Genomic DNA, 24,832 nt, shown 5'->3' on the forward strand with positions numbered 1-24,832 from the left:
ACGTGCAAGTACAGCAAAACAAAATAAAAATAAATACGTTTTTAAGTTTTGGTGGACTTGCATTGAGGCTGTGTGTGTGTACTCAAAACTGTAGTAATGTGCAAGTAAACAGAGACATCAAACTCCTAAGATAGGGTTACATTGTGCAGGTTGTGTCTGTACTTACTTCACATGTGCTAAAGATAACCGATATAAGCAATAATATAAGAAACTAGAGTATTTTGAAAATGAATTAATCCTATGATGTCATGCAACAAAGTAGTGCCGGGACGATTTAGTGCTGCAGTATGTTGCTCGATATACCCAGGTCCAGACTTCACTAAGCCATAAGAGTGCAGGGCACACCAACAGGACGTGCAGGCATTGAATGGAAGTGAACACTTTGCCTCATTATCCTCTCCAAATATTAAGGTTAGGCTACATAAAGCTGATGACTTACTTTGATAATTGTGTTGATGCTTCGTGTATGTTTACAGTACTTTGTTTGTATATTGTATCATGACAGTAGCAGAAATAAGAAATGACCCGGAGACAATACAATTATTTCTAAATGCAAAAACAAAATGCAAAACAACACCAACAGGCACTAAACACTGTCAATCTAACTACAGCAGCGAGTTTCTCCAAATTCCACAGGCAGCAGGAATAGTAGCAGGCTAACAAGCACTGAGTCCACTGTCTGGTACATGAATGAAGCCAGCGAGCCCTGAAGCCCCCAACAAGTCTCTCCGGTATTCTTCAGCGTCCGGGCCTAAGTTCAGCATGTACGGCAAGTGTGGAGAGCAGTGAGTCTGTCAGAGAGCTGGTATCTGCAGCAAGCTGTTCAATAGGGCTGCTGTGTACTGAACAGTGTCAGTAAACTATCTGCCAGTCAACACCTGCACTGCTTAAAGCAAGCTAACCTTAGTCAGTACAGGTTTATGGTTGTAATGCCTTCATTTTGATCGCTGGCATTTAGTTTGGTAATATATTAAGCCCTGTATGAAAAGGCTGCACTTAGTGTGCAGGCATATGACTACTTCCTGAAGCAAGTATGTACCAGTACAGACCCGGCACAACTCGCAAAAGATTGAATCAGTATAGAAAAGATTAGTATGCTCCAGGGAACACAGATGAAGTCAAAAATCTAATATGTGCTAGGTTGCGTAGTCTTTTACGAAGCATGAAGTTACATGTTATAGCAAAAGAGTGAAGTTCAAAAACACAAAATGCTCAACTGCATTCTTTATTTTCTTCTCAGTCCTCTGGGGGATTTCCTTGTCTGCTACTTTAAAAAGGCAGCGGTCAGAGACATGATTTCCACCATGACTGGTCTTTTTCAGCCTGGTGTGCTCAAGAGGACATGTCTACTACAGTCAGTATCAAGCAGCCCACGTCATGGTGATTTCACACCCATCTGGTAAAGATCCATCCAATAGGTGCACTGTGATGATAGGAATGACATGGTACCAACATGTATGGAAGATGTGAAAAGCCTTCTTTAAAACTCATAGCTCATTATCAAAGACTTCATAAAAATACTGTGTGTGTTTGTGTGTGTGTGTGTGTGTGTGTGTGTGTGTGTGTGTGTGTGTGTGTGTGTGTGTGTGTGTGTGTGTGTGTGTGTGTGTGTGTGTGTGAGTGTGTGGGGTGTTTATTAAGTCATTAAGTAATAAAAGTAGGCCTTTTTTAAAGTAATTTCTTTTCATTGCATTCAAGGAACATGATCCATTATGAAATCAGTGTGTCTGACACAACCGTTTGAATGCAGTAAAAGTCAGTCCAGCTAGCTTAAAGCTATTTGATATCAGTGAATCTTTAATAAGTTATTAATTATTAACTTGCACACTATTTCATGTTGCTCCAATTCATTGCCAAGTGCAGATTAAGCTACAGCTTTAAGGCCCTGTCACACATATCCGTATGACAGAAACGTATGCCGACGCATACGAAAATTTGTCACAGTCCAAATACGTCCAACTTTTCATCGGATCGGAAAAGTGAACATATACAGATACGCATGTCTAGCGCATCACTTCCTAATACAAAATGTATCAGACGAATGCCCAACGAATGCATAAGATATACAAAAATATGGCGTATACAAAATATCGGCAAGACGCTGGTGTACGTTGATGTAAGGTAAGGTATAAGTAGTATTTGTTAAGAGCAGGCGGTGTTACGCTGGGGTGCGTTGTTGAACGCTGATGTTTTGAGCATGTTCAAAATTACCGGACGTACCCGACGTGTGCTTCATAAGATATGCAGACGTTAGACATTTGTGAATACGGAATATGTACGTGAATACTTACCTACGTAAATATAGTACGTAAATACGTACGTGAATACCTACGTGACTACGTTAGAGGTACGTTAGATATAGACTACGTCGGCTGACTGTGAACCCTACAGCCAATGTATTGATAACGAGTGGATACCCTATTCCTACCCTATGTTGACATTATGTCTGACGACGGAGTAACTTATTAAACGTGTTTCTACAGTACAGCTAGCGTTCAGCATTCTAGCTGTTCTCCAGCATCAGCATGACATGAACCAGATGGCACTTTTCCAACTGCGTTGGCCAGACGCTCTGATACCTTTTAAATAAGTAAGTGATACGCTATCAATGTTTGACATACGTATAATAATTTGTTATGTATTCGTTATGTATACGTCAGCTACAACACCGCTGTGGAAAAGTTGGACGTATTTGAACTCTGACTCATTTTGAGCTAATTTTCATATACACCGGCATATGTTTCTGCCATACTGAACTGTGTATGTCTGGCATGTTTGGCGTAACATCTGCATCCTTCAAACGATCACAACATACCATTAATTTATATCAACCTATTGCCGATATTTCGTATGCGCCAGCATACGTTTCTGTCATACGGATATGTGTGACAGGGCCTTTACAGAGACAGATTGAAATGCAAAAATGCTGAGACGAACACCTGAAAGATGAACATGATGAGTGTAGGTGTTTAGCAATTTCAAACACATGAATATTACATTCAGCTCTAATAGGGCCATGTTTGGCAGCTGCAGTCGAGAAAACATTCCACATTGAAACAAGAATGTACGAGAAGTGGCTGCTGTATCAAATGATGTTTTAATGAGTTGATCAAATGACTTTCACCACTTTGAACTAAATAAATAAAAGACTTGCAGGTGCTACCTGATGGGTGAAAACACCATTACATTACATTACATTACAGGTCATTTAGCCGACGCTCTTATCCAGAGCGACTTACATTGAACTAAGTATAATCATCACATTTATGGTGACAGGCCACATTTTAACTTCAAAATCATTGCGTCACTTACATGTAAAGTAATGAGTTTGGAGCCATAAGTAGGACTTCACTCAGATACGCTTGAATTAAAACACTTGAGGGCATTCCTGTCATTAATACTGAGGCTCATGGGTAACAGATGTGGCCCAATCAAAGATGAGCATGACGACAAAAATAAATCCATCACCTGACTGAAGGAGAAAATAACTCTTGCAGCCTTCAACAATACAAAGGTTGGTTTTTCGACCTCCCTTCATATGTGTCTAGATTCCAGTTTATGACTAAGGATTTCTTGGAAGATTTGTTTTATCTTTAAGCCAATAGCCATTATGTTATGACAATTAAAGTCAATGACATTGCACCAATGAGGAACATTTACATTTCAAATGTACAGTTTGCAGACAAAGAAAAACGTCCTTGGAATCAAGCAACAAATACACTATTAAGTATACACTCCAAGCATTCAGCAAAACAACACTTTATTTGTATTATTCAGGTATTATTTGTATTCACACTGATCAACTTCTTCAATCTCTGTCAAAATAAGTGTCTGAGCAGTCAATTACAGTTTGAAAAAAGTAATTCATCACTCTGATGATAAACCCAGGATTATGATCACAATTCTCTAATTACAAAAAAGAAAAAAAGCAATTCTTAAAACTTCAAATTCATGAGGCATCAGCAAAGCTGGTGTTACTGAAAGGTGAAGCCAGTGTCCTGAAAATGTGCAAATAAAGTCCATCTCATTAACTTTAAGTTATGTCTGTACATGTCCCCAGAATACAATGGCCGTCTCTTGATGATACATAGATTAACACAGATCCTCACTATTTTGTTCAGATGTGCTTTCAGGAATATTAAAACACAAATGAGGCCACAGAAGACTTGACCTTACTGATTTTAAATGTACCGGTGGCAAATCAAGGCAAGGCACATTTTTCTAACATGTTCAGCATTTCTCATTGAGAACTTAGGTAATTAAGCTGACATTGTGTAATTGTGGACCAATAAACCATATTAAAGAGGGGATTGTGCACTGAGCATTAGGATGAAATTAAATAATTTTTCAAGATTTTATTCAGAAACACGACTTGAGAGGAGAGTGCACAGACAAGTCAAAAGTTGTCCACAATTATCTGCATTGCTTATTTGGTAGTTAAAGGTTCAGTGTATAATTCCGAGCCACCTGTTCTAAAGAAACAGGGAGCAGTATTTCACCTGTAAACTGGTCCGTACAATCTCTAATGTTTATATTTTAGTTGTAGTAGTTTGGCATATTTATCGTATTGTAATTTATTCTTTATATTATATTTTGTATTGTATTTACTCCTGTGTAATGCCTGTCAGTCAGTCAGCAGGGCAAATACCAAAACAACTGAAACACTGCTACCTTCACGTGGAGCTGATCCATCTGTGTTTACTGGCCACTGATGTTAACCGGGGCTGTAGTCCGAGTAGCGTTACGTTAGTTTGTTGATTGTAATAAATCCAAAGTGTTAGAAACTAGAAAACGACCACATATTCATCTCATCTTCCCGGTGGCGGCGCAGCCAGGAGAGCAGCCCGTCTGGGAGGAGAGAGGTCGGCAGAGGCGGCACTTTGCACTCCGTATTCTGCAGCCTCCATCAGACTGAGCCCAAGTCAGCGGCCGAAGAGACTTGAGCTCAGCCAGAACAAGCCCCAGTTCTGCAGTCACAGCGGGCTGCTAGACCTGTGTAACAGCTGTGAGGACAAAGAGAGGTGGTGTGGGTCGTTTTCTTGTTTCTGCCACTTTGAATGTAATGCAATTATCAAACTATAAAACGGACAGGGAACAAGTCTGTAATATCTACAAGAGAGTCAGAGAGCTGTGCTCCATGTGCTGAGGCAGACTGCAGCTACAATGACTCACTATCACCTCTAGAGGAACAAGTGGTATTACAGACTGGACGGAGCGCAGCTAGCTGTTAGCATGCTAACTTCAGTAGATATCTCTGCAACACAACACAGAGACGTCTCTGACATAAAGTCATCACTGTTACCTCTTCACACTCTGCTGATAATGTTAGTTTATTGTTTTAATGTGTTGAGTTAAAATTATGATGAGCCACTTGTGGACTTTTGGCTGCATTTACTTTCAGTTTCAGTGGTGGGCCGTTAGGGCCAGACATCATCACAATATAAATTTAATTTTGAAATATTTTTTCCACAAATATGTATTAAATTATTCCCCATAGTCTATTCTCTTCATTTCATAGCTTTCCTCTTGGTTGCGCTGCTTCCAGCCTCAGATCGAGATTTGGAGGTCTGGCCTTTATGTTAGAGCTTTTATCCAATCATATTTCAGCCATAATGTGTTGCCAGGGTGCAAGAAATCTGCCCTTAGGCCTTCAGAATCAACAGTGCGGGCGCCTGTCGCTTAAAATGAACGGAGACAAAACTGAATCTGAAATCAGATTTCGAGTTGGCGACATCGGGGCCAGCTAGAAGGCGTACGATAACGTCAGCACGTGCACGTGCACGTCTTTTGATTGGATATGCACTATTGAGAGGCAGAGCTATGCAGAGCCAGCAACTGAACTTGAACGAGCTAGTTTGTGTAGATTTCTACAAGCTGTTTTTTCAACCCACAATGGCTGAAGGAGGAGAAGAGATCAATTTGGTCGCAGATATCATTACAACGCCATTTTCGAGAAAATGCTAGATATCGTTAGAAGAGAAAGGCCAACTCCGATGCTAGCGAGTCTATCCCTGTGTCCACTGCTTCTGCCGGGCGGTCATTCTCGGCCTTAAAGCGAATTAAAACTTATGGCAGAAATGCTACTGGACAGACTCGGCTTTCAGCATTAGCCTCCATGTCTATAGAAAAGGACTTATTGGTGGAACTGAAACCCACAGATAAACTGTACAACAGAGTCATTGAAGTCATCTTGCGGAAAGAAAGGAGGATGGATTTTGTGTTCAAATAATCAGTTGTTTTGGTGAGTAACAAGCATTTTGTTTTTTGACAAATATATAAAATGTTTGATGCTTCTGCAAGAGATGTAGAGATGTGTGTGGCGCACTGGCTCAGCTGTGCAGTAAAAGTACTCAATGAGACTTGTTGAATTGTTTTTGTTTAACCTTTATCAAAGTGGACATTCAAGGCTAGGAATACACTTTCACCTCTGTCGCAAATATATCCTCATGAACAAATGCAAATTATTTGTTTGTTTTCTTTTATTTTCAGTGAATAGTTTATGTGTCTTTATTCTTTATCGTCACGTTTCTTAAATGAAACTGCTTTAGGTGCGACAATGCGTTGTTTAGTGAACACACTTGTTAAAGCTCACACACTTTTAGTGGAATTAATAAAACTTTGTAGACTAATCCCTTAAAAGCGCCTTTTATTTTTAAGTTTTGACAGTATCCTAGCGATCTTAAGGCTGGTAGTTTAACACTCTTAATTGTAAATACAGATTTATTGATTATAAATGCTTCAGAAATATTAATATAACTCTGTTGTACTTGACTATGTTAAGGTGGTGCAACGCCCGGTTATACTGCGTTTCCGTCTAAATGTATAGTTTCTAGAGCCATGGCGTCATAATGATGGTATTAAGAGGGGGAATAATTCAAGTAGGACTGTGTAGGACATCACTGAAGGCCTAAGTGTGAAATGCACGGCCCGCCACTGTTCAGTTTAAATGCTAATGACTCATTCCAGAATTGGAGGACAATTTAGACATTAACACTTTTGAAAAATGAACCTCTTATTTTATTCTTTTTTGTTATGTATTTAGGAAAAACAGATAATAAACCATCAAAAAAAGTGATTTGGCCAGCAAAGGAATCAAATGTACACTTTTTTGTGCAACCCTGTGACACATACTCATTAAGCAGAAAAAGGTATTTTTTTAAATATTAAATATTAATATTAATTTAAGTAGCTTTTTAAATCGATCTTGCCCAACTTTTCAATTGTCACACGTTTCTTTTTACCAATTTCAGTATTTAATTTGAAATATTTGCCCAAAACATTATGCATATAATTAATCAAGCTATCAAAAGGACATTAGTTTAAACTTTTGTGAGCTGAGAAAATTATTTAAGGTTATTTTAAAAATTATATAGTAACAGGGTTGAAATTACCGAAAGAACGAGATCACGGGTACAAGCGGCCGAAATGGGTTTTCTCAGACGGGTGGCTGGCGTCTCCCTTAGAGATAGGGTGAGAAGCTCAGCCATCCGTGAGAGACTCGGAGTAGAGCCGCTGCTCCTTTACGTTGAAAGGAGCCAGTTGAGGTGGTTCGGGCATCTAGTAAGGATGCCACCTGGGCGCCTCCCTAGGGAGGTGTTCCAGGCACGTCCAGCTGGGAGGAGACCCCGGGGAAGACCCAGGACTCGGTGGAGAGATTATATCTCCTCACTGGCCTGGGAACGCCTCAGGATCCCCCAGTCGGAGCTGGAGGATGTGGCCCGGAGAAGGGAAGATTGGGGTTCCTTACTGGAGCTGCTGCCCCCGCGACCCGATCCCGGATAAGCGGTGGACGATGGATGGATGGATGGAGGGTTGAAATTAGAGTAACAGGGTTGCGTAAAGTAACAGGGTTGAATGGCTACATTACTTTTGGTTGTAGATCATGACATAAATGTGACAAATAAATACTCAGGACCACAGAAATGTTGTTTGATAATAGTTTATATATATTTTTCAATGAAGGATTAACAGGAAGAGTATCAATGATACATAACAAACATGTCAACACAACAACAAACTGGATATAATCAAATATACACTGGACAAATATAAAACATGGAGGTCACTGAGGTAGTCAAACAACTCCACAGTGGAAAGGCCCCGGGGTTGATGAGATGCGTCCAGAAATGCTGAAGGCTTTGGGTGTGGAGGGGCTGTCTTGGTGGACACGCCTCGTCAACATTGCGTGGAAGTCTGGGACAGTGCCTAGGAGGTGGCAGACCGGGGTTGTGGTTCCCCTATTCAAAAAGAGGGACCAGAGAGTGTGTGCCAACTACAGGGGTATCACACTTCTCAGCCTCCCTGGTAAAGTCTACTCCAAGGTGCTGGAAAGGAGGGTTCGGCCGATAGTCGAACCTCTGATTGAAGAGGAACAATGCGGATTCCGTCCTGGCCGTGGAACGTGCACCATTATGACTGAGCTGAGCCAGAAGGCAAAGCTCTCGATCTACCGGTCGATCTTCGTTCCTACCCTCATCTATGGTCATGAAGGCTGGGTGTCATAACCCAGGCTCTAGGCCATGAAAAACTAACGGTAAGGACACGAAATGCCAAAAAATATGAGCGATTTATTTACAAAAGAACATAAAATGTGAATTAAATTAAAATATGAGACGTGATAATCAGTAATCAGTAATGTGCATGTTGATGTGTGTGGATAATGTGGTGTAAGGTGTTGTGAAGCAAATCATGAAACAAAAGACATAGCAAAACAACGGGGTTTCCTGGCTCAGGCAGGGAGCGAAAGAGCAGCATCGCGGATGCTGGGCCTTTTATGTCCTGAGTCAGTCTTTTATGTCCTGAGTCATGTTCAACATCTTAGCTTACCATGTTGGCATGCTCGGGTACTAATTGAAATATTTCAGTCTGAACCGAATATATCAACCACATGGTGGCACTAGAGAGAAAGTCAGGGGATCACTTCAGGCATTAGGATTCATCCTCAGGAAACGATGAATGGCGGTACCAAATGTTGTGTCAATCCATGTAGTGCAGTGTTTCTCAAACTTTTTCAGACCAAGGACCACTTAACCAATAAAAAAACACTCACGGACCACCTAACTCCCCAAACATCCACTCCAACCACTCCAACAATATATTACAAATGACAGCCTAATAATGATCTTTATGTGACCTTCTCTATGTCGCTCGTTCACACATTAAATCAACAATATAAATACAACTACGGATTCTACAAGCATTTCGTTCATATGCGATTTAAACGTTGAATGCTGATAGATTTTACACATCATATGAAACGTAGACTACATTTATTACTGAGTTTATGTCCGTACAGAGCCGCAACTTACCCACAGCAAGATCGTTTGCTACTGAGAGATACGCAAAATGCAAACTATGAGGGCGCCTTCGTCATGTGTTTCTTAAATTCATTACGTTTTCTCTCAACAAATCCTAAAGGTTTTCCAAAGTAATCCTTGTGTTTACTCTCAACATGTCGCTTGAGTTTGGCGGGTTTCAGAGCCTTGTTAGGCAACGACTCGTAGCACAAAACACAGTGTGGATTAGGATCCTCTTCTTCTCCAGTCCAAAAAAATCCAAATGTGATGTAGTCGCTGTGATATTTTCTCTTCACTTTAGTGCTGGACTTTGCGCGTTCAAGCTGAGTTTCATAGCTTTCAGCCGGGTGGAGGTTGGACGGTGAACCTTTCTCCTGCGACTCAGTAACGCACACAAAACCACTTGTTGTCGCTGCGGCTGAACCACTTGTAGCTGCTGAATCACCTGCATCAGGACGATGCACCTTCACTGTTTTCACACATTTTTGATTTAATTTTCTTTTAACTGATCCTGTCTACAGCCATCGATCCATCTTGTCAGTTGACCGCGGCTCAAATTGACCGTGCAGATCATTTATGACGTAAGATCATAAAACTAACCTACGTAGCTACGCTATGTCTATGCTACACTCTAGTCCAGTGTTTCTTAAGCTGGGTTCAATCGAACCCCAGGGGTTCGTTGAGTCACTCTCAGGGGTTCGGCAGGGGTCGGCAGGGGTCAAGACACACACAGTATAGCCCGGTTCACACTAGCAATGTCGGGCCGTTTTTGTCGACAATTTGGCAACACACCATTTTTCTTTGCCGTGTTAGATTACAGATAAATTCAGCCCACTTGTATTATTTGTGACGTCTTGTCTTATCCTTGTCATAGCATGTGTAAGTTCCAGTGTGCCAAGTACCAGTGTGTTTTTTCAGAGAACTTTATTTATCCTCCTAGTGAGCGCTTTGAGTTAAGATTTTGTTTTATTGAAGTAAAGTATTGTTTTTTTACACTTTACCATTGTGTCCGGAGTCGAGCGTATGAGTCTTCCTTCCCTGTGTCTGTGTCTAACAACTTCCTAAAGCTGCATGGAGATGGGAAATACAAGAACACAACGCTCGCTGAATTCAAGGTGAAGAGAGTCAAAAGGCTACTCTGCCTGTTCTCGGCTTTGTACCCATCGACAAACCGATGCTCACAGCATCGTACGAAGTTGTGTACCTGATCACAAAGCAGGGCGAACCACACACCATTGGTGAAACACTCGTAAAACCAGCTGCGTTGAAGATGGCGAATATCATGCTGGGAAAAGCTGCTGAAGATAAGTTATCCCAAATTCCTCTTTCAAATGACACTATCAGCAGCAGAATAGACGACATGAGCGATGACATCTTGGCTCAAGTAGTTGCAGATCTGATTTCAAGCCCAGCAAAATTCACCCTCCAACTCGACGAGACCACCGACATTTCCAATCTAAGCCAGCTTGTTGTATTTGTGCGCTATGTGAAAGATGACCTTGGGTGTCCTGAAAGGCGCCTCTAAATAAAATGTATTATTATTATTATTATAAAGGAAGATTTTTTTATTTTGTAAGCCTCTTACAACAACAACCAAGGCAGTCGATGTGAAGAAACTCATGGATGACTTCTTCAGAGAAAACGATCATATGGTTTCTGCAGTTTGTTCGGACGGAGCTCCAGCCATGCTGGGACGACACTCTGGTTTTGGAGCGAAGGTGAAATCCGATGCACCACACATCATTGTGTTCTGCACAGGCATGCGTTGGGAACAAAAACCTTGCCTCTAAAACTGGCAGAAGTATTAAAAATTGTAGTTGAATGTATGAACTACGTGCAAAATAGTGCTATGAAGCACCGCATCTTCAAAGAGCTGTGTAAGGAAATGGGCTCTGAATTTGAGGTACTTCTGCACCATTCTAACGTTCGGTGGTTATCCCGGGGAAAGGTGCTGAATCCGCGGACCACTCTTTAAGAAAGACTGATGTAGTGGATCCATATATTTCACAGTCAATTTCATTGAATAAGTGACAACTATTACCAGCTGGTGGTGCTACAGGAAAGGTAAAGTAATCACCAAAGTCAAAATAAATCATTATCTGGGCACCATCAACATCTGTAAAAGAAAGGCCATCGCAGTCCATCCAATAAAGTATTTCACCGCAAACCAAAAATGTCAATCTTATGGTGGTACTAAAGGAAAAGATAATATATTTCCAACGTCAGCAGGATTGTTAAGGTCTGTACAAACTTCCATGGCAATTCATCTAATAGCGTTTGAGACATTTCAATCTGAACCAGAGTGGTGGACCAACCACCACACAGACCGACATTCCCATCCATATAAAGACTATATAATTTAAAATAAAACAGCTCAACATTGTAGTTTTTAGCTAACGTTATTTGTATAGCACTAAGTAACACATTTGTTAGGGACTATTTCCAACAGCAGATTAATACACATTTGGTGCTCTAGTAATTATTTTGTTAAGCAGGACGGTGCATGTGGGAGTCAAAATAAACTAGTGTGTGTGTGTGTTCATGCTAATGAAGAAACCAAGTACAACCAAGTACAATAGTGGTTCATCATTTCAATCCAAATGTTCGCCACACTTGCAGAAAGTTTATTTAATCCAAACGCAATCAAGCCGAGGTGTTTCAGGCACATATCATCTCTTGCTGACAGCAGACATGACAACTGATTGACAGCTGCAGTCTTGACATGTAAAGGTTAGACTGTCCATTGTTTCCTGTCTTTGACCTATATTGGACAGCTAGTGTGTTGACCTCGTCCAAAACATATATTACTGTTCCTTATGCCAGGTCAGGACCTCACATACACACACACACACACACGCACGCAAGCACGCACGCATGCACGCACGCACGCACTCACGCACACACACACACACTGGACAGATGGCAGAGCAGGCCGGCTTGACTTGTAGTCCCTGAGGGAAGCCAGTCAAACATTGTCATGGAGAAGATGAAGTAAACAATGACACAATCCATCAATCGGGCCATCAAATGACCAATTATACACTCAAAGCCCAATGAAAGGTCTTATTCACTGCTCAGTGATGCCATTGTGATGACTTGTTGGACAACACTTTACTTACAGATTTTACTTAGATGCCAATTGACAAAAAATGTCACCAAAGAACCTTATTTTTCCTATGTGGACAATAATGCACACTAATCTAATGTGAGTAACTTATAAATCACTGGGCAAACCATAAGTACACAGTCTGTGTACTGACATTAAGACCTCACAATATAAGGTACATTACCTTTACTAAGCAACAGATAATTATTGTTACAATGGCTAGGCTACATGCTGCAGCTGGAAATATACTGTACATGTTTCCCAAGGCTGAAACTGCATTTCCCATTTGAAGAAGCGGTACAATTATAATCACAATCTATACGTATGTGTAAATATGTATTTATTGGTTTTTCTACTGTTTGGTTTATCATCTAATACCTGCATGCTAAAATGCTAAACTAAGATGGTGAACATAATAAACTTGTAAATAGTAAATAAACTAGTAAAGTAAATACATTGTATGTGGCTGCATCAGTGTTGACACTAAATGTAATCGATTGAAGCAATACATTCCTCAGTGTGTGCTATATTAACCCAGAAAGCTGAGTTTGCAAAACTTGTTGTTTTTCCTGCATCCAGCGCCATCATTTGATGTGACAGTGACGTAGTTGGAATCAAGGAATAACTACTGGCTATTTCAGCTTGGATCTGGGTTGCTTGTTTTGCCAACTCGCTAAGTTTCCAACACCAAAAATGGCCTCCCAATATATGAGTGCAGAGGATGTTATAAACGAGGATACAGTTCATAGTATATTTGTGTAGGTATATAGAGCCTATATTGAATACCCTTTCTTGCCTTTTAGTAAGAGATATTGTGATTGGGGGAAATAGAGTGATTTAATGTGACAGTTGTGTGACTTGGATATTCAGTCAGTATGTGTTTGAGCTAAAGGATATGGCCGAAGAAGAGAAGAGGATATGGCCAGCAGGGACACTGGGCATCTGAAGCTTGTGCGCAATGCAGCCTGGTCAGTCTATCATCCTGGTACATGTAGGCACTGCTGGCACGGCTCCGCAAACTGGACAATTTAGCTTTCTCGGTCAATATAGCACTCACTGAGGAATTTATTGTTTCAATGGATTACATTTACCACTATCAACACTGAATGCACATCCACATAAAAGGTGGCACATTTTCCTTTTAGGTAAAAGTTAAAAAATATCAAAAGTAAATGTATTGTGTTATATTTTGAATAATACATTGTATTATTGGGTTTATTACTTGTACTTAATGTGTAACACATGTAAGACACTGTATACACTACTATTATAGCAAAGCACTGTATGATATTTGATAAAGTATTCTATGTTTTGCATGTAGGACTACTGGAGAATAGGGTCAGGGTTAGGGGGAGTCCTAAAGACACCTATTTTATTTTCACCCCAAGTGACACCTGTGCTTTATCCTACTATGACAACTCAAAATGTCTGCTGTTGTAAGATTTAAGTCAAGTCAAACTTGTCAAAACTGTATAATGATGATAAAAACAAAGAAAAAAACTTATGCCACCCTGAACACATTTGCACTGCCATTCCGAGGCAAAAGTAGTGACCATACTGTAGCTCGTAGCAGGCTTATATTTCATTGGTATTATTTTATCTTCAATTGTATTTTCAAAAGGAGGCTGAAGAGACAATCTCTGAGGCAGTGCTACGTTCATAACTACGCTTCTGTATCTGTGTCATAGTCAGGGCTCAACGATGACTGTCGAGAAACGTTTGTTGTTTGTTTATTTATTTGTTTGTTTACCCGAAAGTCAAACTCTTCCAGGATCCATTTTCGCATCTCTCCCAGGATCCACGCCGTATCTTTCTCCATGCCTTCTAGGGTAAAGCCCCGAACGTCACCCTCCCTCCCCCTCCTCCCTCTACTCCTCCCCCTAGCAACAGAGGCAACATGGCGGCGTCCAGTACCGCGGAGCATTCTCCAGAGATATCGACGCCGTTAAAGATACCGAAAACCGAGGTGCCATCCCCTGAGTCGGAGGACTTGAGTGACAGTAATCAATATCACTCTAATCCCTCGACACCAAATCGCTTCTCGCCTTTGAACGTCGGCTCAGGGACCGCGGGCCGGACGGCGGCCTCATCCTCCTCCAACAGCTTCACGGCTTGCCGAGGGATGTCGTGGACCCCGTCCGAGACAAACGCCCTCATCGCGGTCTGGGGCAATGAGAGGCTGACGGAGGCGAGAATGCAGCAGCTGGAGGTCGCAGGCACCGTGTTCTCCGGTAAGGCCCCCGGTCCTGCCATGTACGAGCGGGTGTCCAGAGCCTTGTCGGAGCTGGGATATGAGAGGACCCCGTCCCAGTGCAGGGAGAGGATGAAGGTAAATAAGGTTACGAGGACACACTAATGGCTGTACATGTCCACCCCCCCCCCCCCCTCCTCCTTCAGGACCCCTGACGTTACTTGTAGCTTTGAGAGTGACCTGGAGGTGCTAACAGTTGCTGTCATGCAGCTGATGGGGCTTGCAGTGTAGGTTATAGTCACGTAGGGCCAGGACACATTCACAGAGATCCGTCCAGTCACAGGTTGTTGACATGCAGCAAACACTCACATTAGCTAAAAGCCCACTATGTCAGGATCTAATATTGTTTGCACGTATTGTACTTCGCTTTGGACAAAAGCGTCAGCTAAATATAATGTAATGTAAGTAACCCCATCTACACTCAATTTATAATTAGCATACTAAATACTGGCCATGCATTGTAATGAATATGATATAGGGACTCAATGGATATTGTGTCCTTATGATGATGATGATCATCATCAAATGAATATCATATTTAGCATTTTTATTTTTTATTTACAACCACGTCTCTCTATTGGGGTGAACTCAACCCCAACGCTTGTATTCATTCATTCACCTCCCTGCATGTAACAGCCAGATTAAGCAGCTTCATACAGATATGTTTTACACTTGTCATCAGAAAGGACAGTCTAGGTTGTGTATTCCTTATTAATGTGACATTCTTGCCACCATTGCATTAGATGTCAACATATGCAATAATGTTTCCTTTTCAGCATCAGTATATTTTAAATGACATGTTTCATTTAAATTTTAATTCTAACAGATTGCCAACAATGAGAAGTAACAAAATGGAGATCTGGTTTTCTATCAAATTTCACATAATATACTCTCCAGACACAATGCTCCATTCTACAGTGAAAAACTGAACCACTGATGCTTATACTGAGAACTGATCCAACACCATTGCTCCCTTTTCCCCTAAATGTCTGTTTCCTCTGTTGGAACTCATTCCTCTGAACGTTAACTTGAGACTGTAGATGTAAAACATTCCTTCTGAATTGTTGGTGGACTGCTGGTGTTGTGAACAGATACAGACCTGACAAATAGCCCTGAGGTGATAAGAGCCGATACTGCTCTGCTGTCCTCTGCGTCCACAGGACAGCAGAGGGAAAGTTCTCCTCCGCTCAACAATATGTTTTGCTTCTTGACTGATGTTTTAGCTATGAAGGCTGTTGTCCGGTTTTACACATTGCTGTAAAGTGAAGAGAGTGCGGCAACTTGATCCATTATGCTTTGGTTTGGTAGTCTGACTGAAAAAAATAGTTAAGACCACATCTAAAATATACTGGCCATTCCCTCCAGTCCATCTCTTGAGAAGTTGGGCTTCACCAAAAGGCTCTGAACATTGTTTGAGATGAATCTCACCCAGCGGCTCCTCTGAGGGGAGGTAGACAACTGTTTAACATCCGAGCAGTTTAACACAAGTATACATGCTGTGAGGTGAATCCAGTCTTGGTAAACTGGCACTTCAAGGTAGCCTACATTTATTTTTTAGTTTATAAATGTAGTAATGTAATTATTTATGATATTTTGCATGTTTTACCATGTTTAGGTTATTTGACTTGCATTTAAAGGTATATTGTTTTAACATAGCCTATATATCTGCTTTATTGAGCTTCGTTACTTTGACCTTGCAATGTTTCCAAACCACTTCCTGTTTGCAGGATGTGCAGAACATATAAAACTATATCAAGTCGATCTTAGCTAATGTTAGCTTAGCACAAATAGTATTGTCAATATTTCTGGTTTCTTTCACTGTAAAGGTCTCCCACTGCCTTCACATTAAAAATGTAGCCTAGTCATTATGCAGCACAAACAGGAAGTGCTGAGTAACAGCATTACTAGCTAAAATAGCATTATTAAAAATGGTTTAGTAATGACCTGCAGATACCCGCTCTGCTTAAAGAGGTCAGTCTCGGGGCTGATGCCAAAGCTGATCCAATACCTCAGATTAGTGCATCCTAACTTAAAACATATTGCAGTCCACAGCCAGACAAATCCAAATGCTGTTAAACATGCGGGCTCCTTAGACTTGCTGTAAGTAACTAGCTAACTTGCATAGCTAACATCCCTCCTCTTTGTGGGCCTGTCTGTGTGTCACCATACTGTAGAACTGTCCCAACAAAGTTGACAGTTACTGTAACAACAGCTGAGTGAATCCTTTATTTATCCTACCACCACATTCAGACGCTGCGGCGCTGCTACAGCCGTGTGAAGGAGCACGGCATCGGCAAAAGGAAGAGCAGCTACACCATAGAGCAGCTGGAGAAGGTGTTTGGGCAGGGAGGCTGGGACTCCCAGAGTTGTGCCCCAGTGCTGATCAACAGCAGTGGGCTGTATCAGGAGATGGAGTCTGATGGCAGCACCCTAGAGGACTTCTCCCAGGAGGACTGGTGCAACCAGGTGCTGGACTCAGCCTTCCAGGAGGGAGACATGGAAACTGGTGAGGGTGTGAGCCAGGAGCGGACAGATAGCAATAAAAGACACGGGAATAGTTTCAACTAATACGTGTGTTTGTTTTCTCTCTAGAGGAAATCCAGGTGCCTAATAACAGAGCTCTGCAGATTCAAATAGAGCTGTCAGAACAAACCCAGTAAGTCAACTACAATGGGGATTTACTTTGTCTTTTTTAATGGAAAATGTTTGATATAAAGTTGTTGTTAAAAAACAGTTGGTAAATTAGCCTAACCATTGCAAATTACTATTGAAAATCCAACACAGCAATGTGTCATTACTCTGAATGGGATGTAGTCAATTAGTTCTCAATCTGCCAGTCCAAACAGGTCAGGGCTCTGTATCGCAAAAGCATTAGTCCATAAACATACAATGGAACAAAGATTGTTTTAGTATTAGGATGTTTATTGGAAATGGGTTGGGTTTTAGTAATTCTCAAATCTGTACCATGTGCAGTGCTGTCTGCTTGAGTGCCTTATTTGTTACGACCATAGGGAGTCGTCAAAGCTAGAATCTTGCAAATGCTACAACAATGGGCTTTAAGGAATCTCCACCTCACTTCTTGGAGTTCTTTTGTTTTAGAATTGTACTTTAGCACAGATATACTGTGTGAAAGGGACCAGTTAATGCACAAACTCAGGCTCCCATAACCACGCTAAGCGTCTTTGAGTTTCCAGGAAAGCTCTATATAAGTAAAATGTATTATTATTATTAACAAGGTATTATTTGTCAGCTCACTTCTTATTTAGCACTTTAAAAATGCGAAACATGTTTTATTACATCGTCATTATAATTTATCTTGGGTTCTCCGCAGAAAAAGGGACATGATGCAGACTGTGATGCGTATCCTTGAGTCGGTTCAGCTGAAATGGGAGCACTTCCAGACATGGACTGAGTTCTCCAGGCTGCACCTCTCCAACAAACTGGCCATCTTTGGTGTGGGGTACAACACACGCTGGCGCGAGGAAGTGCGTTACCACTACGCCGAAATCAGCTCTCAGGTGCCGCTTGGCAAGAGGCTTCGTGAGTACTTCAACCCAGAAAAGCCAGAGGGCCGCATCATCATGACCAAAGTTCAGAAGATGAACTGGAAGAATGTCTATTACAAGTTTCTGGACATTACCATCAGTGAGGCGCGCTGCCTGGAGCTGCACATGGAAGTGGACTGGATCCCTGTATCACAGTCCAGGGCAGCAGGCTGCAGAAAAGGCACATCCCACTACCTCCTTCCTGTGAACATCCCCAAGGCGTATGGACTCTACGCTATTGGCTACGAGGCGGTGTCTTATTGTTACGACACTCACATCTTTCCTCAGGGTGATAGTGAAGACCATAGCTTACCTACATGCGAGTCTGAGAACGCGGCACAAAGTCAGGCTGATGGAGGAGGTGCAGATAATTTTTACAGGACTGGGACTAAAGTCACTTACTGTTACCTAGGCATAGCTGAGGATAGGACCATACAGCAGAGTCTCTTCCAGCACTTCCAGGGCTATGGCAAACACTATGCCCATGGTGAATCCTCCCCTGTGACGCGTTTCCTGCAGGAGAACTGCCACGGTGCTGTCACAAATGAGAATGGTGAAGGAAGTGAAGAGTCATCTCAACATTTTGCCATTTACATCAAATTCATTGAGGTGGAGCTGGACTTCCTCTCAGCCGGCTCCCTGGTGGAGTGCCTCGAAACTGCTGTTGGTTGTTCCTTGAAGTACAACAACAAAGAAACATCGTAACTACACTCAGTGTTTCAGATTTGTATTGACTAAAGATATAATCAACAAGTGTTACAGCCAGCAAGGCAACATGAAAGGTGACCAATTCTGTCTGTTATAAAGCATGGATGTGTGCAAGAGTCTGGCATATTTTTGCAGCCTTTTTAGCACTATTGAACTGATTTTCCATTAGACCCTTATTAAGTCTAAAAAGAATGACGATACACAATATGGCAAATGTATTGTGTAGCGATATGGGAACAGTAGTTTATGTATTACAGAGCTGCAACATCCAAGAAGTATGTACTTATTATTTTTAGGCTAATGTGCACTACAAAGGTTTCTGCTGCTTGTAGATAAATGTTACACATAATATACATCAGGGAGGGTGGTGTTGGCAAGGTGACTACTGCAGTAAGCATCTGTCTACCTCAGTAGGATGTAGCCAACAAGGCAGTGAGGGGACCATAGCGTGTATTTATTTTGAAACTGCCTTTACTTTGAGTGTGGACCTGAATTCACAAAGCATTGAAGAGTAACTGCTGATTTATGCCTTATGTTTTGCACATGTAACTCGGCTGCAGCTAGGGATGCTTCCATGCAAATTAGGGAGAATAAGCAATGGCCAATGTGGACACCTGTTTATCCAGCAGTGTGAACACTGGGGGCACAAACCCACCTGGCCGGTTGAGCATGGGCTTCATTCCATTTCAATTCAGCACACTAAACGACACATGCCACTTATGCCGACCTGTAACAACGGTTCTGTGCAGCAAGTAAACAAAATACCATGTTTATCAACTATACACTAATGTAAACATCTTTCAGACTGAATACCATGGCTGAATCTAAATGGAAAAGGTTCTGTAGTGTCTTTGCAACACTGAAAAGCTGTTAAAAGACTAAATTAAACTTTATCACAGCATGTCCACCACCTGCTCCTGTTTGGAGATTCAGAGTCAGACCTGCCTCCTGCTCTCATTTGGTTGTAAGGGCAATGTTAAGAACCCAAGATTAAATAAAAGCCCAGGTTAAATAGAGCCCAGGTTAAATAGAAGCCCAGGTTAAATAAAGCCCAGGTTAAATAGAGCCCAGGTTAAATAGAAGCCCACGTTAAATAGAGCCCAGGTTAAATAAAAGCCCACGTTAAATAGAGCCCAGGTTAAATAGAAGCCCAGGTTAAATAGAAGCCCAGGTTAAATAGAGCCCAGGTTAAATAGAAGCCCAGGTTAAATAGAGCCCAGGTTAAATAGAGCCCAGGTTAAATAGAAGCCCAGGTTAAATAGAGCCCAGGTTAAATAGAAGCCCAGGTTAAATAGAAGCCCAGGTTAAATAGAGCCCAGGTTAAATAGAAGCCCAGGTTAAATAGAGCCCAGGTTAAATAGAAGCCCAGGTTAAATAGAAGCCCAGGTTAAATAGAGCCCAGGTTAAATAGAAGCCCAGGTTAAATAGAGCCCAGGTTAAATGGAGCGCAGACGGCAGGTATGACACTGAATGCCTCTCCACTGATAACCACACATTGGCCTTAAGACCAAATGCAGCGCAGTTGTTAAGCTGTCTTGTTATCTGTTTAGCCTTCTTGCTGACTTTGTTGCATGGTCTGTTATAGCTCTAATACACATTAAAATGTTTGACTAGGTTGGTGGTATTCAGAGTTTTGCTCTTGCACAAGCAAAATTTATTGTACACAACTTTGAGTTTTGTCTTTTCGAGATATTCAGAAATACAGCCAGATCAGTACAGACATGACATTGCCATGGTATCAGCTAGCATGAGAAGTGTCTGATGTTACACTGCAGTGTAAGTATACAGTAAGGCAATATGTATTGGTGGCCAGTACTTTGGAGCATTTCTAGCTGGAGCTGTGAGAGAGTTTGAGAGTGGGTTTCAGTAGAGCAACATAACAGAAGCTGTGTTGATGAGTTACCAGCACCTCCCACATACTGGGATTGCAATGCCCCAGTCCTGCGGATAACACACAATCATGCTTATGGGTGTAAACCAGACAGCACTGATCTTCGACTTCTAGTCTGGACAACAAGCTGCGTCCTTGACCAGTAAATTAAACTGAATTATTTATGAAAATGATTGCTGAGGTTATGTGCAATGTGCCAGGAAAGGACTGTAGAGAAGAATCAAGCAATGGAGAAGTCCATATTGAATCTATGTATATGAAATGTACCTTTATATATCTATAATAAATATATATATATATATATATTATATATATTTATATATCTATAATAAATATATATATCTATAATATATATAAGTATATATATTATATATATAAATATATATCTATACTATATATATATATATATATTTAAAAATATTGATGTTCTTGAGCATTCCAGCTTTTGCAAACTTGCAATGTTCATTTGTTTGGTTATACAGTATATAAATATGATATTTTATATTTTATTGGTTGACACCATGTCTTGTATGTGATTGTTTTAAAGTCACCGTCTTGTATGTTTATTTGTTTGACAAACAATAAATGGGGCACTCACTGTCATTTGCCACACAGTGAGAATGGGCTTGTGTGTATTTGTTTGCGCTCATATGTGCCTTTCAAGATCTGCTTTATTTACAGATGAATCATGTTGTTCTCAATAATGTGATATACCAAAATGTGTTTTATTCAACTGAAAAACTGTAGTCGGTCAAAACCAACGTCCAGGTTCACCAAGGTAACGGACTGTATAGATATAATGTCTTCAGTTTCAGAAAAACACAGTCAGGAACGAAGACTGCATTCTAGAGGTCAGAAACAGCTGAATAATCACCTCTTGGGTTTTGTCTCGTGTTCTGCTGAAGTGCTAACGCCCCAGTTATCGACACAAGATGATACTATAGGGATTCTTTTTAACCAAGCATGGCCCTTGTGACAGCAGCATGTCTGTAGCGCCCCACCATGGTGAAGTCTGTGGCTGTCAGTGAACTGTCTCAGCAACTATTGGATGGATTACCATGAAAGTTGGTACAGATGTTCAAGATGAATTGTAATCACTTTAGTGATCCTCTGTTTTTTTCATCCAGCGCCATCATCAGGCCAGTTTGTCGGTTGTTTATGACCAAATACCTGCAAAACTAATGTCCCATCAGCCTCAGCTGTGCTGTGTGTTTAGCCTGATGTAATTGCAGTAGCTGAATGAGCGTGTTGGTATTTTATTCAGTCTATGGTTGAGACCTGCGAGATGTAATTCACCCGGTGGCCAGGAGATGGACATAGAGAGCTATTGCTGAAGATCCCCACATGGTCGAGTAGAAATTATTTCAATTTCTTGTCAATGTGAAATAAAATCTTTGGCTTTGAAATGCATTAATAACTAATTTAAAAAGAAGAGAAAACAGGGTGACAGAGCTTACTAATAATTCAAAGGTTCCTCGGAGGGAGGCAAACCCACAGCTGGCACAATGTGTGGCTGTGATGTATGTGCAGAGAGACAATGCCGCTGACCTTCTAGAAACTAGCCTTTGGAACTGGAACAAATATATTTTTTACAGACATCCAAATACAGTATCATAAGACTTGAACTTCAACAAATATGTGACATGAAGTGAACAGAATGAAGGAACGTCAGATGTTATACAGTTTATGCAGTGAGACACCAAAGCAAACAGAAAGGTACTGTATACTGCCCTTTTGTCATGAGTAGAACGTCTGCTCAGTCAGTTAATTAATGTTACATTTTTCCATTCAAACATTTCTCAATGAAAGAAATTACTCATACATACTTATACCTTTCTGTTGTATATGATATGCCTGTTTGTTTTTCTTCACAATGAATGTGTAATATGTTTGCTTTCATGCAGTATACTATGCAGGAAAGAGGTTTCTTTTGCCAAATGTACATTTTGATCATCGACATTAGTGTTTAGTCATCAAAGTATCGTAGAATAAACCTGTACTGTGCTGTTTCTGAGCTGCAGAGTAACATTAATTCATTATTTTCTAGTGCAGACTGTAGAGGTGAACCCCCTCCAAATATGAAATCATGACCTGAAACCAAATCCAACAAAAGTGACCAAAGTGTATCTTTACAGTATGTCCAGAAGGAGCAGGGCGGTATATAGGTCAATAAGCACGTCTCTGGTCTTTAAGGCAGTATCTGTACAGTATCTAGGGCAGTGATGATAACTGCCATAAACCAATAATACTTGTATGCAGGTCAATGTAGATTTCATGCATCTACAGTTTCCTATAGAGTATAATCTGAGATAATCTGATCATAAAGATAATAGTGTGGTCTTTATACTATTTTATTTTCATCTGCTTTATTGTTATATTTCATCAAAGCAGCAAAACATTTCCAAATGGTTTGTGTTTATGTTTAGGGGAGGCAACATGTCCAAAACATGTTACTAATATAATGTACAGGATGGAGTGGTATACAGTAGGTGACATTTAAATCACAAATATGTTACATCTGCGATTTAGAAGATCTTGTGTTGATGACCAAACATCGCCCTGCACACATTTGCACTCCTACTCCCTACAGACAGTCTTGTTTCTCATGAATAGCAAAAGCAAACACTATTTGTGATTTCTTGTATTGTACTTGAGACCTTGGTCATATCTTCTCCCTGGATATGAATGCTGTACTGTTCCTTCTTGATTAATAACTTGACTATCTGCACTGTGTCAAGCCTTTTAGAACATGTTTAATGTAAAAAGGCTTAATATTAAACTACTATTACCAAGGTGTATAATGACTGTTCATGCTCACAATGTGATATGTTTGATGTGTACTATACACTAATGTAAACATCTTTCAGACTGAATACCATGGCTGAATCTAAATGGAAAAGGTTCTGTAGTGTCTTTGCAACACTGAAAAGCTGTTAAAAGACTAAATTAAACTTTATCACAGCATGTCCACCACCTGCTCCTGTTTGGAGATTCAGAGTCAGACCTGCCTCCTGCTCTCATTTGGTTGTAAGGGCAATGTTAAGAACCCAAGATTAAATAAAAGCCCAGGTTAAATAGAGCCCAGGTTAAATAGAAGCCCAGGTTAAATAGAAGCCCAGGTTAAATAGAGCCCAGGTTAAATAGAAGCCCAGGTTAAATAGAAGCCCAGGTTAAATAGAGCCCAGGTTAAATAAAAGCCCAGGTTAAATAGAGCCCAGGTTAAATAGAAGCCCAGGTTAAATAGAGCCCAGGTTAAATAAAAGCCCAGATTAAATAGAGCCCAGGTTAAATAAAAGCCCAGGTTAAATAGAGCCCAGGTTAAATAGAGCCCAGGTTAAATAGAGCCCAGGTTAAATAGAAGCCCAGGTTAAATAGAAGCCCAGGTTAAATAGAGCCCAGGTTAAATAAAAGCCCAGGTTAAATAGAGCCCAGGTTAAATAGAGCCCAGGTTAAATAGAAGCCCAGGTTAAATAGAAGCCCAGGTTAAATAGAGCCCAGGTTAAATAGAAGCCCAGGTTAAATAGAGCCCAGGTTAAATAAAAGCCCAGGTTAAATAGAGCCCAGGTTAAATAGAAGCCCAGGTTAAATAGAAGCCCAGGTTAAATAGAAGCCCAGGTTAAATAGAGCCCAGGTTAAATAAAAGCCCAGGTTAAATAGAGCCCAGGTTAAATAGAAGCCCAGGTTAAATAGATGGTGAAATCACCCTGCACACATCTGCACTCCTACTCCCTGTTTGTGAGTAGATATTTCTGCATGTACAAATAATGTGAGGGTACATTCATACTGTATATAAAACAGATCAGCTGTATTATATCATATCTGGAGATACATGTGGCATTTCTCTCCTTGGCAGTTATGTCTTCATTACTCATGCAATGCACTCCTGTGTTATATATATGAAACATTCTGGCTATTACATGTCTAAACTTATTTTCAAATTATAAATAAATGTGGATCCGACAAATTGGTGTGTGTTGCACATTAGCATTGTGCTTGATTGTCCAAAACATTTTTTTATAATGATGACAGTGATAG

At 40.8% G+C, this 24,832-nt stretch overlaps 1 protein-coding gene across 11 annotated transcripts; it reads left to right on the forward strand.

Moving 5' to 3' along the window:
- Positions 1–14,279: 14,279 nt before the first annotated feature.
- Positions 14,280–24,472, forward strand: msantd2 (Myb/SANT DNA binding domain containing 2). Of its 11 annotated transcripts, none has more exons than XR_003833456.1 (6): positions 14,280–14,731; positions 16,904–17,159; positions 17,246–17,309; positions 17,985–20,325; positions 23,883–24,048; positions 24,099–24,472. XR_003833456.1 is itself a non-coding variant. In XM_029448771.1 (4 exons), exons 1-4 carry the CDS (start codon positions 14,300–14,302, stop codon positions 18,901–18,903), a joined length of 1,671 nt encoding a protein of 556 aa, XP_029304631.1. In that variant the 5' UTR covers positions 14,280–14,299; the 3' UTR covers positions 18,904–20,326. The 11 variants fall into 11 exon arrangements, 1 of the variants encoding a protein (XP_029304631.1); XR_003833457.1 differs by having other exon boundaries at positions 17,985–20,027; positions 23,867–24,048; XR_003833464.1 differs by lacking the exon at positions 23,883–24,048 and having other exon boundaries at positions 24,263–24,472.
- The last annotated feature ends 360 nt before the right edge of the window (positions 24,473–24,832 follow it).

The sequence above is a fragment of the Cottoperca gobio genome, chromosome 14 (assembly GCF_900634415.1).
Source record: "Cottoperca gobio chromosome 14, fCotGob3.1, whole genome shotgun sequence".
Classification (NCBI taxonomy): Eukaryota; Metazoa; Chordata; class Actinopteri; order Perciformes; family Bovichtidae; genus Cottoperca; species Cottoperca gobio.

Excerpts from the sequence above, each read along its gene's own strand:
- msantd2 (XM_029448771.1), top strand. The coding sequence starts at position 14,300 with ATGGCGGCGTCCAGTACCGCGGAGCATTCTCCAGAGATATCGACGCCG. Across the intron at positions 17,160-17,245 it reads GGAGGGAGACATGGAAACTG|AGGAAATCCAGGTGCCTAAT; the intron begins GTGAGGGTGTGA and ends TTTTCTCTCTAG. Across the intron at positions 17,310-17,984 it reads GAGCTGTCAGAACAAACCCA|AAAAAGGGACATGATGCAGA; the intron begins GTAAGTCAACTA and ends GGTTCTCCGCAG.